Source organism: Nuphar pumila, chromosome 7, assembly GCF_984573655.1.
Source record: "Nuphar pumila chromosome 7, dmNupPumi1.hap1.1, whole genome shotgun sequence".
Taxonomy (NCBI): domain Eukaryota; kingdom Viridiplantae; phylum Streptophyta; class Magnoliopsida; order Nymphaeales; family Nymphaeaceae; genus Nuphar; species Nuphar pumila.
The window spans coordinates 95,562,645-95,578,454 of record NC_143255.1 but is presented as its reverse complement, the minus strand read 5'-3'; the positions used below and the strand labels follow the sequence as shown (position 1 = coordinate 95,578,454).

The 15,810-nt window shown below is 36.6% G+C and overlaps 4 protein-coding genes across 4 annotated transcripts; 2 read left to right on the top strand and 2 right to left on the bottom strand.

Moving 5' to 3' along the window:
* The first annotated feature begins 1,335 nt into the window (after positions 1 to 1,335).
* On the top strand, positions 1,336 to 1,626 carry LOC149832533 (auxin-induced protein 15A-like). The gene has a single exon (XM_090013266.1). The coding sequence runs from the start codon at positions 1,336 to 1,338 to the stop codon at positions 1,624 to 1,626; it is 291 nt and encodes a 96-aa protein (XP_089869392.1).
* Positions 1,627 to 3,884: 2,258 nt separating this feature from the next.
* Positions 3,885 to 4,169, bottom strand: LOC149832532 (auxin-induced protein 15A-like). Its single transcript, XM_090013265.1, has one exon. It carries the CDS (start codon positions 4,167 to 4,169, stop codon positions 3,885 to 3,887), a length of 285 nt encoding a protein of 94 aa, XP_089869391.1.
* An 8,316-nt stretch (positions 4,170 to 12,485) lies between these two features.
* On the top strand, positions 12,486 to 12,770 carry LOC149832531 (auxin-induced protein 15A-like). Its single transcript, XM_090013264.1, has one exon. The coding sequence runs from the start codon at positions 12,486 to 12,488 to the stop codon at positions 12,768 to 12,770; it is 285 nt and encodes a 94-aa protein (XP_089869390.1).
* A 1,766-nt stretch (positions 12,771 to 14,536) lies between these two features.
* On the bottom strand, positions 14,537 to 14,827 carry LOC149832530 (auxin-induced protein 15A-like). The gene has a single exon (XM_090013263.1). The coding sequence runs from the start codon at positions 14,825 to 14,827 to the stop codon at positions 14,537 to 14,539; it is 291 nt and encodes a 96-aa protein (XP_089869389.1).
* Between the last annotated feature and the right edge of the window lie 983 nt (positions 14,828 to 15,810).

Below are 15,810 nucleotides of genomic sequence, written 5' to 3'. Positions count from 1 at the left end.
TATGGCAGGCAGAGCCAGAGCAGCTAGATCTCTGATCTTGGGGTGGTTTCTTCATGTAAATATATTAAAAAAATAAACATGATTCTTGGTGCAATTCCCACAACATATCTATATCCTACAACTTGTCTCTCTTGTGTTTGATATCTCTTTGTTTGAGATTTTTTGTGCAACAGATTAACAAGTTTTGGATTTTGTGGGCTTCCCACAATATATCTATCCCACAAGTTTTTTGTCTCTCTGATGTTTGATCTCTCTGATTGAGCCTTTTAATGCAAATGACTAACAAAGTTTCTTTAAATCATGATTAGTTGTGTGCAACAATGGTTTCAACCAACAGGATTGCATAGAGAGGTCTTGCTGGGTACAAACCAACTAGTTGTAAGCTAGGCATTAGAGGGAGGCAAAAAATGAAAGGCCTCCAATTCCTGCAATTGGCAAGCGCCTCTTCATGGATAAGGTACTTGCCAACATTGTGTTTGGGTGCCTATACAAAGGAATAGATGCCTAAACTGCCTACTGAACTCCCCAAATGGCTCCTCAACACCCTTTCTTTATTTTTTTCCAATGTGAACAATGCTTGTGACTCTTCTCAACAATGACCTGTAGAATATGCACTATGGAGGCCTGACCCAGTACTACTCGGGCCAAATACCTAGCAAGGTACTCAGATCAACTGGTCCTGTCAGCTGTCTTGGGGGGACATTCAACCCCAAAACAGTGGTCAATTAACCACCGTCCTGGGGGAGGGTGGGCCCCAAGACGCGTTTGGGAAGGGTGGGCTTGGATGCGTGGAAGCACCCAGTTGGGCTGAGTACTCTGCCCCAGTACTGGGTCTACTTTCAGTAGAATGGATTGCTTGCCATGGAGGACAGTGAATGGTGACCTTGCAACCAAAAGAGTAGGAAATGTTTTAATTAAGAGGATGGAATAGGTAGACAATGGCAATGGCATGTCAAGTGGGTCAATAGTTTCAGACATCTAATGTGGTAGAAATCTTACAGTTCCATAGCCACATATATTGGGATCGTGGACCACCTTACCAAATCAAGGTAGGGATTGGTGCATCCCATCAAGAGGACACATACGCATATTGTCAAGTCTAAGATGAGGGTTCACACCAAACAACCATGTGGTCTTGCAATATCATGTCTAAACCTACTTTGGTTGTCCTTCTTTCTCTATATATACAGTAGAGTTCCAATTTTTCTTCACCAAATCATCTAGTTCACAGTTCTTCTCATCACAATCATCTTGTGCATGTTATTTCTTTCGACTTCTTCATCCTTCCAAAGGCAAACTTATTCACTCACTAGTTCAAGCTAAGTGCACAAAATTATGGGTATCCGAGTGTCGCAATTGGTTCTTGCTAAGAAGATTGTTCAACAGTTTGTGGCCAGAAATGAATCACTTTTGATGGCTGACATCCCCAAGGGTCACTTTGCTGTCTATGTTGGCGAGAAACAGAAGTGGTTTGTGATTCCAACTTCCTTCTTGAAGAATCCTACCTTCCAATTATTATTAAAAAGTGCAGAGGAGGAATTTGGATTCAAGCATCGCAATGGCCTCACAATTCCATGTAACAAAGATGTCTTCCAAGTTCTTACTGCACAACTAACATCTAGATAGAGGAATGGCTCATCCGCACCGTCTTCATTCAATTTTGCCTTCTTAAGATGGATGAGCATACTTGGTTGTATATAAGGGATCACATCCCATTGTTATCAAAGCATACATGAAATAGAATTCCAATTTTTATTGGTCTAAACTCTTTTCACTTTCTTTTCTTTTATTTTTCTTTTTTTCTACAATGGCAATTTCATGAATTGGCTTCCCTTGTTATCATAATCAAGTTCAAATTGCCCCACAATCCTCTATAGAAGATGAATAGAAAGTGAAATTTGTTGATATCTTCATCTTCATTATTTGCATCCTTAAGTTCATCTAATCTCTTTGCACAACATAAAATGGACCGATCGTGGTTGTTTATAAATCCCTTTTTAATCTTTCAAAGAGGGCCCAGATCCTTTTATTTGCATATGGGTATGAAAACTGAAATCCAATCAAAGTTGGATTATACATGGATTAGAAAATTCTTTATCTGATAAGATCAAAATCAGGTTTTTGAATCAACATGTATTGGATTCGGATCAGTAAATTCTTGAACTGACTGGAATCAAGTCGGATTCGGTTCAAACTGATCAAATTTGGATACATGACCCAAGTAAAGCTGCTGATTGCATGTGTACAGTGTTACCCCGTGAGTTGGTCACAGCCCAAGTTTGTGGTTGTCACTGGTTCCTTTGTAAGAGTTCAGTGGAAATGCATGAATTACTATAAGATATGTTTTGAACAAGGGCACATGGGCGCCTGTTGAACATCCCAATAATTGTCCTATTAAGGGGTCCTTCTCTATTGTGTGATAGATGTGCATTTGATTTAGGTCTCATTGGGAATAAGTGGCTAAAATTTTCAGAGGTCCACAGTCTAGTCCTGAAATTCAAAAAATCTGCTGGCATCTTAAAAAACAGATGGCTCGAGGGCCCCATATAGTTTAATATGGGGTGGCCACTCTTTAGAATAGCACCAATCAACTTAATGTGGTCATGTCTTGTGAGGATATTATTAGGCCGACCCCAAGCGGTGAAACCATACTTTGCGAAATTCCATTTAAAACACATCCTTTTGGATAAAACTTTGAATATGAAAAGAAAATTTGAAACTGTCTTTATTAAAAAGTATTAAAAAAAACTTATTCTTTTGCAGAGGAACATTCAGAACAAAAAAAACTACAATTAGAAAAGTTAAAAAGAAAACTCAATTGTGGATCCATTTTTTATTGGGTCGCAGGTTCAGATCACATTCTTGAATTTGAATCCCATAGTTCATATAACCTAACTTTATTTTCAAGTAAAAAATCTACTATGTATGTCCATTTTTTATGTTTTAGAAAAATTAAGAGCAAAATAAACCTGCCTGAATTGCTTTCCAATTCTTTTACCTCACTTGTTATGTTATTGTTTCTTTCATCTATCTTTTCAATGCAAGGTGAACCAGGCGGCTCCTTTTGGGGTCCGGGGGGGCATCGACAGTTTCTCAATGCAATAAACTAAAAAAAGAAAAAACGTTTTAAATCCTGTATTCAATATTTAACCTATGTCACGCGGACTCTTCTAACAAGGCACTGCACCCGCGTCACACCCACACCCAGGCGAGTGCAAAACTTGAACACAGCTTCCTTTATGTTAGGTGAAGTCAACCACACTAAGGTCCATTTCTATCCAAAAGTAGATTCAGTTAACCCTAATCAAGTCCATTTTTATCTATATTATATATATAAATACATTAATGCACACAAATACACAGTGTTAACTTAAAACTGTTAAAAATTTTATATATATATATATATATATCCACACATCCGCACCCAAGTTTTTTTAAAGTGCCGCATCCACACCCGTACCCACACCCTATGTGACATAGTATTTAACAAATTATTGTCATTTCGTTCACTGTTAACTGAGTGAAATGTCCCAATACTAAAACATGCTCTTCTTTTAGTGTAACTTAGTAAGTGAAACAATTTTTTATCAAAAATACTCTTGGAATGTTTCAAAATGGATGCCTGATCTGCAGAATAGGTCTTTAAGATTCTAGGCATGTGCTTCTATAGCAAATAGAAACAGTTGGATGATGAAAGTATGAACGAAATAATCTATTTTTCCCAATTTGTCCTATCCTTGAGAGAGAGAGAGAGATCCAAACTTTGAAAGTGTTGATATAAAACAAATTTATGGCTTTGTATGCAACATGGGATTTAAATCCCTGTTTTTTACAATTGTGTATGTGTATTGACTACTTGAGATTGTTGTAAGATCTGTGCATCTTCATGACAATTGCAATGTGAGAGCTCTGAAGACATCTTCACTGAATGGGATGGTGAGGCCCGTGTTTGGATGGAAGCCATACTCCTCTTCAGCTTTTCTTAGTAATTCTTGAAATGTAGGACTCTTCAGGTAGGATGTTGGAATCACAAACCGCCTCCGATCGTCACCAACACAGACTGCAAAGTGACCCTTAGGGATATCAACCCCTGAAGCTGATCTATTAGTACTGAGTGCTCGTCGAAAGACATTCTTAGCAAGGATCAACTGTGGCAAACGGGGAGCCATAATTGTAAGGAGAAGAAATGGAAGATGTAGTAGAAGATGATTATCACTCAGGTGATTCGATCGATGACAAAAATCGTTTGTTCAACTAACCTTATATAGAGCATAAGTCACAAGGTAGGAGTGAAAGAATGCAATATGCAATTTTTGCTAGGAGACATGTTTCTGCATATGCATGTGGTTGCTTGTGCACATCCTTGTCAATGTCTCACCCAAGGGCCTACCTTGTCTAATATTGAATCCTCATTTGCATTTGCTCATTTTACCTATGTCCAATTGCTTTGTTAGGTATCCACAATAGCATCTCAGGGATCAATCCATAATGGCTGCCTTGCGCAGTTAAATGACAGAAATGGGAGGCAGGCCCAATGCAGCAATCTATACATATGGCCTACCAATAAAATCAGAGGGCTGCCTATGTGTGTGTGTGTGAAAAACATACATGGTGCATGAATGGATAATGTTTTGTATAGAATCAATGAACTGGAGGACATTTTTGTGTATATGCATCATCTTGATTATCACATGTGATGTTCAATAGAACCAAAAAAATCTGAGGAAGTATTTGAAAACAACTTTTTAACTTCAAGTACTGTGATTGTGAGTCCCACTTCCATTTTAAAATAAAATATGCTTTGACTTTTAAGATTGCCAACAGTTTTTTAAGTGGACAGGTTTTCATACTCAGCTCACTCTTTTTAGCATATGCCAAAGCAAGGCTGGTTCAATCCAAGTTTGCGACAACTTGTTGTGGGCATCCAATGTGAGAATGAATGACTGAGTTGAGTTAACAATCCATGTGGCTGCTCTACTAAAATACTTGCTAGGAGTCAAATTAACTGCAGAGATAACATTAAAAAAAAAGTCATCCACATGCACTTGCAAATTATGTGTTCCCTTCATATAAGGCATATCATTTTCTATATCCCATTTGACGTGAAATTGTCTCTATATATACAAAGTCGTGTGACATCTTGAACATCAACCCCAGCTTTTCATCATCACCGATCCATATCTTCTTATTCTTCCTCCTGCTTGTTTCTTCTCATCCATTTCTAGAGAATTTTGGGTATTCGTTTGCAAAAACTTGTTTTTGCTAGAAAGATGGTTTTGTCACACCCCAATCTGGGACTTCGAGAGTCTAAGCCCGATTGATATTACTTTTCTGAAGAAAAGTATAGAGAGTTCACATAGAGAAAATATTGCTATTTTTTTTTAATAGACTCAAATTCTTTGGCAATGTTTATCATTCATAACATATAAAAATAATAATTATATGAGTGTTTAATGACATGAAAATAAAACTAACAATATACTCTGTTGCACAGTCAAAATAATTGATCATGTCATGCCTGCACTAGTTTACCTGTAATCTACAGTTGTAATTATATATGGGGTAAGTCTACAACTCAGTAAAGAATATTTATAAGCAATAAATGTCTTTAACTTACAACTGTAGTGGTCTCTAAGCTCCTAATTTTAATTTAGTTTTTGACATACCACATAAGGTTTATATATTTTGAATTTTTTCATTTAACTCTCTCAATCTAATACTCACTTACCATATACTATAACAATAGGTCGGTTATACCTATCATAGATGTCTATGGGTATAGCAACCCGTGTAGAATACTTCAATTCTATATTATTTGTCAGACTACGAACCATACTCTTTCAGTGATTTTTGAATCACTAGGCACTGCAGTGAAACAACAAGGGAAACCCCATCATTAGCTAGTCAGTCAGGCTTAAACTCGGCATGGTTCATGTTATATTCTAACCATAAATGACTTTAAATCATCCATGGTTATCTAGAGTCTCAGATATTGTTTGTGAATATAATACTCTAAGTCGTATCTTAAGTTCATTATCTTAAATCTTACTCTTAAGCTTTTTTTTTACTCGTTATCCTATGAATGCCATCGTAAAATAATCACAACAGGTCTCATTTTCAATCTCAAAATGATATTAGGTTTCACACTTTGTATCATACTAAGCATGCAATGAGGTAGAGTCTCTACATCGTTAAATCACTAGTGGCCCACTCTCTATGATGGTTATACTCTAACCACGAACCAGATAGCTCTTTTCATAGGTCATCACTTTTGAAATTTAATGGGTTAAGTATGTTAATCTCAATTTAAATTCAAACAATATGACCAAATTTAAGGAACTCAAGGCTAATCATAATCTCATCATAATGCATGTTATTCAAAGATTATAACATAGATATGTTGTCATAAGATAATATTTTTTTCTAATATACATGACATATCACGACTGACATGTGCATATAATTATTTTATTGCGATTAACTCATGTATGATCATTCTATGTATATCATTTTCGCACTCAAGAGTTACATTTCTAAACATGCAAATATATAACAAAGATGATAAAATACATCGCAATATGATTTATTTACAACTAAAATTACATATAATATCTCTTATTTTGAATATGAATGTTATACTCTGGTCACAATCGAGTCTCAAGTGGTTCTAAAAATAAAATATGATCATTACACAAGCATGTTCATATTAATACATGTATATTATCTATATTTTGATAAAATTATCAAAATATCTCTCTCGAGGTGACTTGCCAAACCATGTTTTTTCCTCTATGATACAAGTCCAATGCACCAAACCTCACTCAATTCTAAGTTTGAAGTGTAAAGTTCTGCATGTTTTACTTAATCAGATATTAAGTACATACAAAGGTAATTTGGTCATTTCAACTCTTATGATTTGAGCTGACTCATCATAGGTCAAAACAGGTTCGTTCTATGTGTAGAGTACTAGGTTTATTGAACCTAGTCTCGACCCAACTGGGTTTAGTTTCAAACTCAATTGAATTCTTAAAAAGATCATAATGGATACCTTTAAACATTGCATCTAATAATGTGCCATTTTAAGATTCCATTTCCTAGTACCATTACCAAAATGAACCCCGATCTCTTTCAAACTGATGTTTCAATATCTTATTGTCATTCATCCCCACACTTTCTCTAAAAAAAGATGTACCCTGAAATAAATAATTGTTCCAATGAAACCTTTTATCGGGGTTGATCGTTGATACACGGTCCAAGCTTCAATTCATTATTAAGCAGCCATTGCTACCGGTTTCGTTGTCTCTTTTTTATGCAACTTGTTCGACAGCCATGAAAGTCGGCCTTATAAAAGAAAAAAGAAAAAGATGGACATGATGAACCGGGGGGAAGGGCATACCTGCCGATGGCTTCTCTCGACGGCATGTTCCAATAACCTTCTCGTACTCTCTCTCTCACTCTCTCCCACTTTGTACAACTCTCTCTCTCTCTCGGTTTTCTCGTCTCATGGGCGGAGAGGCTCCCTGTGAGCCCTCACTGTGGGTGAGGATAACCTCACCATCCCACTCGATGATTGTGGGTTCGGATGGGAGGGTGAGGTTTATCCTCACTCCCTTCCCACAACGAGTGGGGGAGACGATTGGAGAATCGTCTTCCCCATTCGGGTGCGTTTTACAGGTTCAACAAGCTTTTAGAAGCAACCAATCATCATTGGCAGCTGACACTCCAAAGGGACACTTTGTTGTCTACGTTGGTGAGAATTAAAGGCGGTTTGTTGTCCTGACCTATTTGAAGAATCCTGTTTTTCAAGTATTACTAAGGAAAGCAGAGGAAGAGTTTGGGTTCAATCCTATCATGGGCCTCACCCTTCCATGTAATAAAGATGCCTTTACAGCTCTCACACTTCAGATAAGGTGAACAGAAGATTCCATTCTAGTGTCCACACAATTTTGAATGCTTAGTGGCTGAAAAAGTTTGATTTACAATATGTATAAAAGGGATTAAATTTCCATTCTTATATTGCATATATCACATTTTTTTTAAGGTTTAAACTCCTACACTGTGCTAAAGGGGTTGGCCTATGTAAAAGGGGGTGTCCAAAAATAAACTTGGAAAATTTGAGGTGTTTACAGTATGTCAATGAATTGGTCCACTACAAAAACAAGACTTTATAAGTTCAGGGACTTGAGAGTGAGAGCCGAGATGGAGCAACTCGAATGTCTCTCGAAATGAGATGTAACAATATTGAAGAGACAATTATCTTACTTTCAAGCATATGTGGGTGGTATCAAATATATGATGGGGTTACTCGATATTATAATCATCATTGATCAGCAAGAAGAATATACGACCTTTGCTTTTCTTTCCACTTTTCGTAAGCGAGCCCATGCTTTTTCAAGTTGCTCAACAACTCCTCCAGATAGTTCTTCTGAATTGCAAATAATACTCAAGATCCTCTGCTTTCAATTATCTAATAAATCACTTAATGAAAGTATATTATCTCCGCATTAATTTCACTTCCATGATCTCTTCCCAAACCGAACATGAATCTTTAGATTCATTTAGCTTTCACACTTAATTAAATTACTTTACTTATACTTATGGGGCATTCCCATATCTCTTCTTAATGAGTCTACCCTTTCTTCTCTATTCGTATTCCACGATATCGAAATTGATACAAGAAAAACCAAGATCTCTGTAGGGCTCTTCTGATCATACCAAAAAAACTTGTAATTGTCAGCAAAGTCAAGGAAAGTTGGAAGGGGTTGTGCCCCTTCTACTTTAACCATAGACCTTTTGATAGAACCGACTCGGTCTGGGGGATAAAATAGACCGAGTCAGGTCTTGGGTCGGTTTGGGTGCGATCGAGATCGAATCAAGAATAAAAAAAGAGGTCAATCGACCAAACCGGTTCGAACTGAACCAAACCAACTCGGTGAGATCGAATCGGCCTGGGTGTGAACCTAGATTGGGTTGGGTCTGACCAATACCGACTCGGTCTAGTTCAGTCCAGACCGAGTCTAGTCAATAGTCTTGAACCCGACTCGATCGATCAAACCAGTTCTAACTGAACCAAACTGAGTCGGGTCTGATAGGGTCTCAGTTCTCTGTTGGGTCTGGTTTGAACAAGACCGAACTAGATCTAGGTCTAGTTCGATCCAGTTGGCCTGAATTGATCCAAGTTGAATTGGATCCAGCCAAAATTAGGTATGGATTTGGTATGGAGCTGGATAGAACAATACTGAATTCAGATCATAACTGGATCTGAATCTAGTTTGAGACTATTCAGATCAGTTATGGATCCAACATATAGCTGGATCAAGATCCAATTCATAGCTCGATGGATCAATTCTGGATCCAGATAAAAACCGGGTCTAGATCCATTCTGACAATTATGAATCAAGATTAGAACTAGATCTAGATTCAATTTATAATTTAGTATGGATTTAGTTGGAATTGAACTGAATCAAATTCAGTTTGTTCCTAACTGGGACATAACTGAACTAGTCTACTCTATCTCTTGCTGAGACAAAATTGAACCTAGACGGGTCCAATCCAGTTATACCAAACTGGATATGGATCCACATATGTTAGTAAGCAAATCCATTATAATTTTTTAAAGAATTCAATTGAGTTTGAAACTAAACCCATTTGGGTCGCGACTTGGTTCACTAAACCTAGTACTCTAAACTCAAGTCGAACCAGTTTTGACCTAGGATGAGTTAGGTCAAATTATAAGAGTTGAAATGACTAAATTACCCATATGTGTACGTAATATCTGATTGAGTAAAATAGGCAAAACTTTGCACTCTGAAGTCAGAATTTAGTGAGGTTTGGTGCGTTGGACTCGTATTGTAGAGAAAAAATTTCTTGTCCTATGGTTCTGATCAAACCAAGGGCACAAAAATCAAAGTCTGGCAAGTCATCATAAGAGAGGTATTTTGATAATTTTATCAAAATATAGATAATATATGTATATTAATATGGACATGCTTGTGTGATGATCAAATTATATTGTTAGAACTATTTGAGATTTGATTGCGACCAAAGTGTTGCATTCACATTCGAAGTAAGGGATATTATAAATAATCTTAGTTATAAATAAATCATATTGCGTTATATGTAATTATTTTTGTTGTATATTAGTATATTTATAAATGTAACTCTTGAGTGTGAATATGATATATATAGAATGATCATGCATAAGTTAATCCCAATTACATGATTATATGCATATGTCAGTCATAATATGTCATGCATATTAGAAAAAAATATTGTCTTATGACAACATATCTATGTTATATTATTTGAATAACATGCATTGTGATGAGATTGTGATTAGCCTTGAGTATCTTAAATTTTGTCATGTTGTTTGAACTTAAATTAAGATTAGCATGCTTAACACCTTAAATCTTAGAAGTGGTGACTTATGGAAAGAGCTACTTGGTTTGCGGCCAAAGTACAACCACCATGGAGAGTGGAACACAAGTGATTTAATGATGTAGAGACTCTACCTCATTGCATACTTAGTATGATACAAAATATGAACTTTAATGGTATTTTAAGATTGAGAATAAGACTCATCGTGATTACTTCACGATGGCACTCGTAGGAGAATGAGTGAAACATTAGCTTGAGAGTAAGGTTCAAGGTAATGAACTTAAGATATGACTTAGGGTTTTATATTCATACAATATCGGAGACTCTAGATAACCATGGATGATGTAAAATCATTTATGGTTAGGATGTAACATGAACCATGTCGAGTGTGAGCCTGGCCACTTGACTAGCTATTGGTAGGGTTATTTCACTACAGTGCCTGGTAATCCAAGGATCACTATGAGAGTATGATTTATAGTCTGGGCAACAATATAGAATTGGGGTGTTCTACACGGGTTGCTATGTCCGTAGATGGCTATGACCGGTATAACCGACCTAGTGTTATAATTTGCGGTGAGCGAATATTAGATTGAGAGAGTTAAAAGAAAAAAATTTAAATATACAAACCTTGTGTGTTGTGTCAAAAACTAAACTCAGATTATAGGCTTAGAGCTCACTACAATTGCAAGTTAAAGTCATTTATTACTTATAAATATTCTTTATTGAGTTGCAGACTCACTCCCTTTATCATTACAATTGTAGGTTTCAGGTACACTAGTGCAGATAGAACATTATCAACTATTTCGGAGTACATTGTTAGTTTTATTTTCATGTCATTGAACACTCGTGCAATTATTATTTTCGTATGTTATGAATGATGAACTTTGTCAAAGAATTTGAGTCTATTAAAAAAAATTAGCGATATTTTCTCTGTGTGAACTCTGTATACTTTTTCTCGAAAAAGTAATATCAACTGGACTTGGACTCTCAAAGTCCCAGATCGAGGTGTTACAAAAACATCTTTCTAGCAAGAACAAGTTGTTGCAAAAGAATACCCAGGATTCTCTAGAAATGGATGAGAAGAAAAAAGCAGAGGAAGAAGAAGAAGATAGGTATTGGTGATGATGAAAAGCTAGGGTTGATGTTCAATATGTCACACGACTTTGTATATATATAGAGACAATTTCACATCAAATAGGATATAGAAAATGATATGCCTTATATGAAGGGAACACATAATTTGCAAGTGCAAGTGGATGACTTTTTTTTAATGTTATCTCTGCAGTTAATTTGACACCTAGCAAGTATTTTAGCAGAGCAGCCACATGGATTGTTAACTCGACTCAGTCATTCATTCCCACATTGGATGTCCACAACAAGTTGTCCCAGCTTGGATTGAACCAGCCTAGCTTTGGCATATGCTAAAACGAGTGTGCTGAGTATGAAAACCTGTCCACTTAAAAAATTCTTGGTAATCTTAAAAGTCAAAGCATATTTTATTTTAAAATGGAAGCGGGACTCACAATCACAGTACTTGAAGTTAAAAAGTTGTTTTCAACTACTTCCTCAGATTTTTCTGGTTCTATTGAACATCACATGTGATAATCATGATGATGCATATACACAAAATTCATTGATTCTATACAAAACATAATCCATTCATGCACCATGTATGGTTTACACACGCACACATAAGCAGCCCTCTGATTTTATTGGTGGGCCATAATGTATAGATTGCTGCATTGGGCCTGTCTTCCATTTCTGCCATTTAGCTGCGCAAGGCAGCCATTATGGATTGATCCCTGAGATGCTATTGTGGATACCTATCAAGGCAATTGGACATAGGTAAAATGAGCAAATGCAAATGAGGATTCAATATTAGACAAGGTAGGCCCTTGGGTGAGACATTGACAAGGATGTGCACAAGCAACCACATGCATATGCAGAAACATGTCGCCTATCAAAATTTGCATATTGCATTCTTTCACTCCTACCTTGTGACTTATGCTCTATATAAGGTTAGTTGAACAAACGATTTTCATCATCGATGGAATCACTTGAGTGATAATCATCTTCTACTACATCTTCCATTTCTTCTCCTTACAATTATGGCTCCCCGTTTGCCAAAGCTGATCCTTGCTAAGAATGTCCTTCGACGGGCACTCAGTACTAATAGATCAGCTTCAGGGGTTGATATCCCTAAGGGTCACTTTGCAGTCTATGTTGGTGACAATCGGAGGCGGTTTGTGATTCCAACATCCTACCTGAAGAGTCCTACATTTCAAGAATTACTAAGAAAAGCTGAAGAGGAGTATGGCTTCCATCCAAATACGGGCCTCACCATCCCATGCAGTGAAGATGTCTTCAGAGCTCTCACATTGCAATTGGCATGAAGATGCACAGATCTTACAACAATCTCAAGTAGTCGATACACATACACAATTGTAAAAAAATAGGGATTTAAATCCCATGTATACAAAGCCATAAATTTGTTTTATATCAACACTTTCAAACTCTCTCTCTCTCTCTGAAGGATAGGACAAATTGGGAAAAATGGGTTATTTCGTCATCCAATTCTTTCTCTTTGCTATAGAAGCATATGCCAAGAATCTTAAAGACCTGTTCTGCAGATCAGGCATCCATTTTTAAACATTCCAAGAGTATTTTACATCGAAAATTGCTTCCTTGCATTGAGAAACTGTCGCCCCCCTGGACCCCAAAAGGAACCTGGTTCACCTTGCATTTGAAAAGACAGATGAAAGAAACAATAACATAACAAGGTAAAAGAATTGGAAAACAATGCAGACAGGTTTATTGTGCTCTTAATTTTTCTAAAACATAAAAAATGGACATATATAGTAGATTTTTTGCTTGAAAATAAAGTTAGGTTATAAGAACTACGGGATTCAAATTCAAGAGTGTGATCTGAACCTGCAACCTGATATAAATGGATCCATAATTGAGTTTTCTTTTTAAGTAACTTTTCTAATTGTAGTTTTTTATGTTCTGAATGTTCCCCTGCAAAAAAAATGAGTTTTTTTATTTGCATATTTTTTAATAAAGACAGTTTCAATTTTTTTTTCGTATTCAAAGTTTTATCCAAAAGGACGTGTTTTAAATGGAATTTCGCAAAGTGTGGTTTCACCACTTGGGGTCGGCCTAATAACATCCTCACAAGACATGACCACATTAAGTTGATTGGTGCTATTCTAGAGAGTGGACAACCCATATTAAACTATATGGGGCCCTCGAGCCATCTGTTTTTTAAGATGCCAGCAGATTTTTTGAATTTCAGGAATAGACTGTGGACCTCTGAAAATTTTAGCCACTTATTCCCAATGAGACCTAAATCAAATGCACATCTATCACACAATAGAGAAGGACCCCCCAATAGGACAATTATTGGGATGTTCAACAGGCGCCCATGTGCCCTTGTTCAAAACATATCTTATAGTAATTCATGCATTTCCACTGAACTCTTACAAAGGAACCAGTGACAACCACAAACTTGGGCTGTGACCAACTCACGGGGTAACACTGTACACATGCAATCAGCAGCTTTACTTGGGTCATGTATCCAAATTTGATCAGTTTGAACCGAATCCGACTTGATTCCAGTCAGTTCAAGAATTTACTGATCCGAATCCAATACATGTTGATTCAAAAACCTGATTTTGATCTTATTAGATAAAGAATTTTCTAATCCATGTATAATCCAACTTTGATTGGATTTCAGTTTTCATGTCCATATGCAAATAAAAGGATCTGGGCCCTTTTTGAAAGATTAAAAAGGGATTTATAAACAACCACGATCGGTCCATTTTATGTTGTGCAAAGAGATTAGATGAACTTAAGGATGCAAATAATGAAGATGAAGATATCAACAAATTTCACATTCTATTCATCTTCTATAGAGGATTGTGGGGCAATTTGAACTTGATTATGTTTACAAGGAAAGCCAATGCATGGAATTGCCATTGTAGAAAAAAAGAAAAAGGGAAGAAAAGAATGTGAAAGGAGTTTAGACCAATAAAAATTGGAATTGTATTTCATGGACGCTTTGATTACAATGGGATGTGATCCCTTATATAAACCAAGTATGTTCATCCTTCTTATGAAGGCAAAATTGAACAAAGACTGGTGTGGATGAGCCATTCCTCTATCTAGATGTTAGTTGTGCAGTAAGAGCTTGGAAGACATCTTCATTACACGGAATTGTGAGGCCATTGCGATGCTTGAATCCAAATTCCTCCTCTGCACTTTTTAACAATAATTGGAAGGTAGGATTTTTCAAGAAGGAAGTTGGAATCACAAACCGCTTCTGATTCTCACCAACATAGACAGCAAAGTGACCCTTGGGGATGTCAGCCATCAAAAGTGATTCATTTCTGGCCACAGCCTGTTGAACAATCTTCTTAGCAAGAACCAATTGCGGCACACGGATACCCATAATTTTGTGCACTTAGTTTGAACTATTGAGTGAATAAGTTTGCCTTTGGAAGGATGAAGAAGATGAAAGAAATAACACGCACAAGATGATTGTGATGAGAAGAACTGAGAACTAGATAATTTGATGAAAATTTGGAACACTGCTGTATATATAGAGAAAGAAGGACAACCAAAGTAGGTTTAGACATGATATTAAAAGACCACATGGTTGTTTGGTGTGAACCCTCATCTTGGACTTGACAATATGCGTATATGTCCTCTTGATGGGATGCACCAGTCCCTACCTTGATTTAGTAAGGTGGTCCACGATCCCAATATTTGTGGCTATGGAACTGCAAGATTTCTACCACATTAGATGTCTAAAACTAATGAGCCACTTGACATGCCATTGCCATTGTCTACCTATTCCATCCTCTTAATTAAAACATTTCCTACTCTTTGGGTTGCAAGGTCACCATTCACTGTCCTCTTTTGGCCTGAGAGCTTCATGTCCTGTTTGAAAATACCATGGCCCTCGTTTTGATGCATCGGCATGCCTTTTATAGGAGGGAAACAATCCCATAAATGCTATCAAGATTCCAAAAAGAAAGCCTATTTGGTAGGTGGATAGTACATTTACTAGAATACAGTAATTAAAAGATTCCTGGACTGATCGGAAGTTCTAAACCCTAATTTTCCATGTACCATGGCCCATTTGACATGACAAAATTCAAATCCATTGTAAAACTTAGCCAACTGACTTCAATATTTTGTTGTACAATGCTCGATTTATCATAAATGAAGAGATGTTCCATCTCTTAGTTTCTCCACAAAATATACGCCATAGGGTTCATTAAGGTTCTTTACCATCTTAGGGATCATTCATATTATTTTGGTTCCACCTATTTAAAATGATATGTTCTGGATGCTAGTAATACCTCAATTCTGTAGATAAAAGCATAGATGGATTTCAAAAGTGAATGCATAACTAATTTCTGTACTATG

What these genes read in the sequence shown, in the direction of transcription:
- LOC149832532 (XM_090013265.1), bottom strand. Translation starts at nt 4,169, where the DNA reads ATGGCTCCCCGTTTGCCACAGTTGATCCTTGCTAAGAATGTCTTTCGA.
- LOC149832533 (XM_090013266.1), top strand. Translation starts at nt 1,336, where the DNA reads ATGGGTATCCGAGTGTCGCAATTGGTTCTTGCTAAGAAGATTGTTCAA.
- LOC149832531 (XM_090013264.1), top strand. Translation starts at nt 12,486, where the DNA reads ATGGCTCCCCGTTTGCCAAAGCTGATCCTTGCTAAGAATGTCCTTCGA.
- LOC149832530 (XM_090013263.1), bottom strand. Translation starts at nt 14,827, where the DNA reads ATGGGTATCCGTGTGCCGCAATTGGTTCTTGCTAAGAAGATTGTTCAA.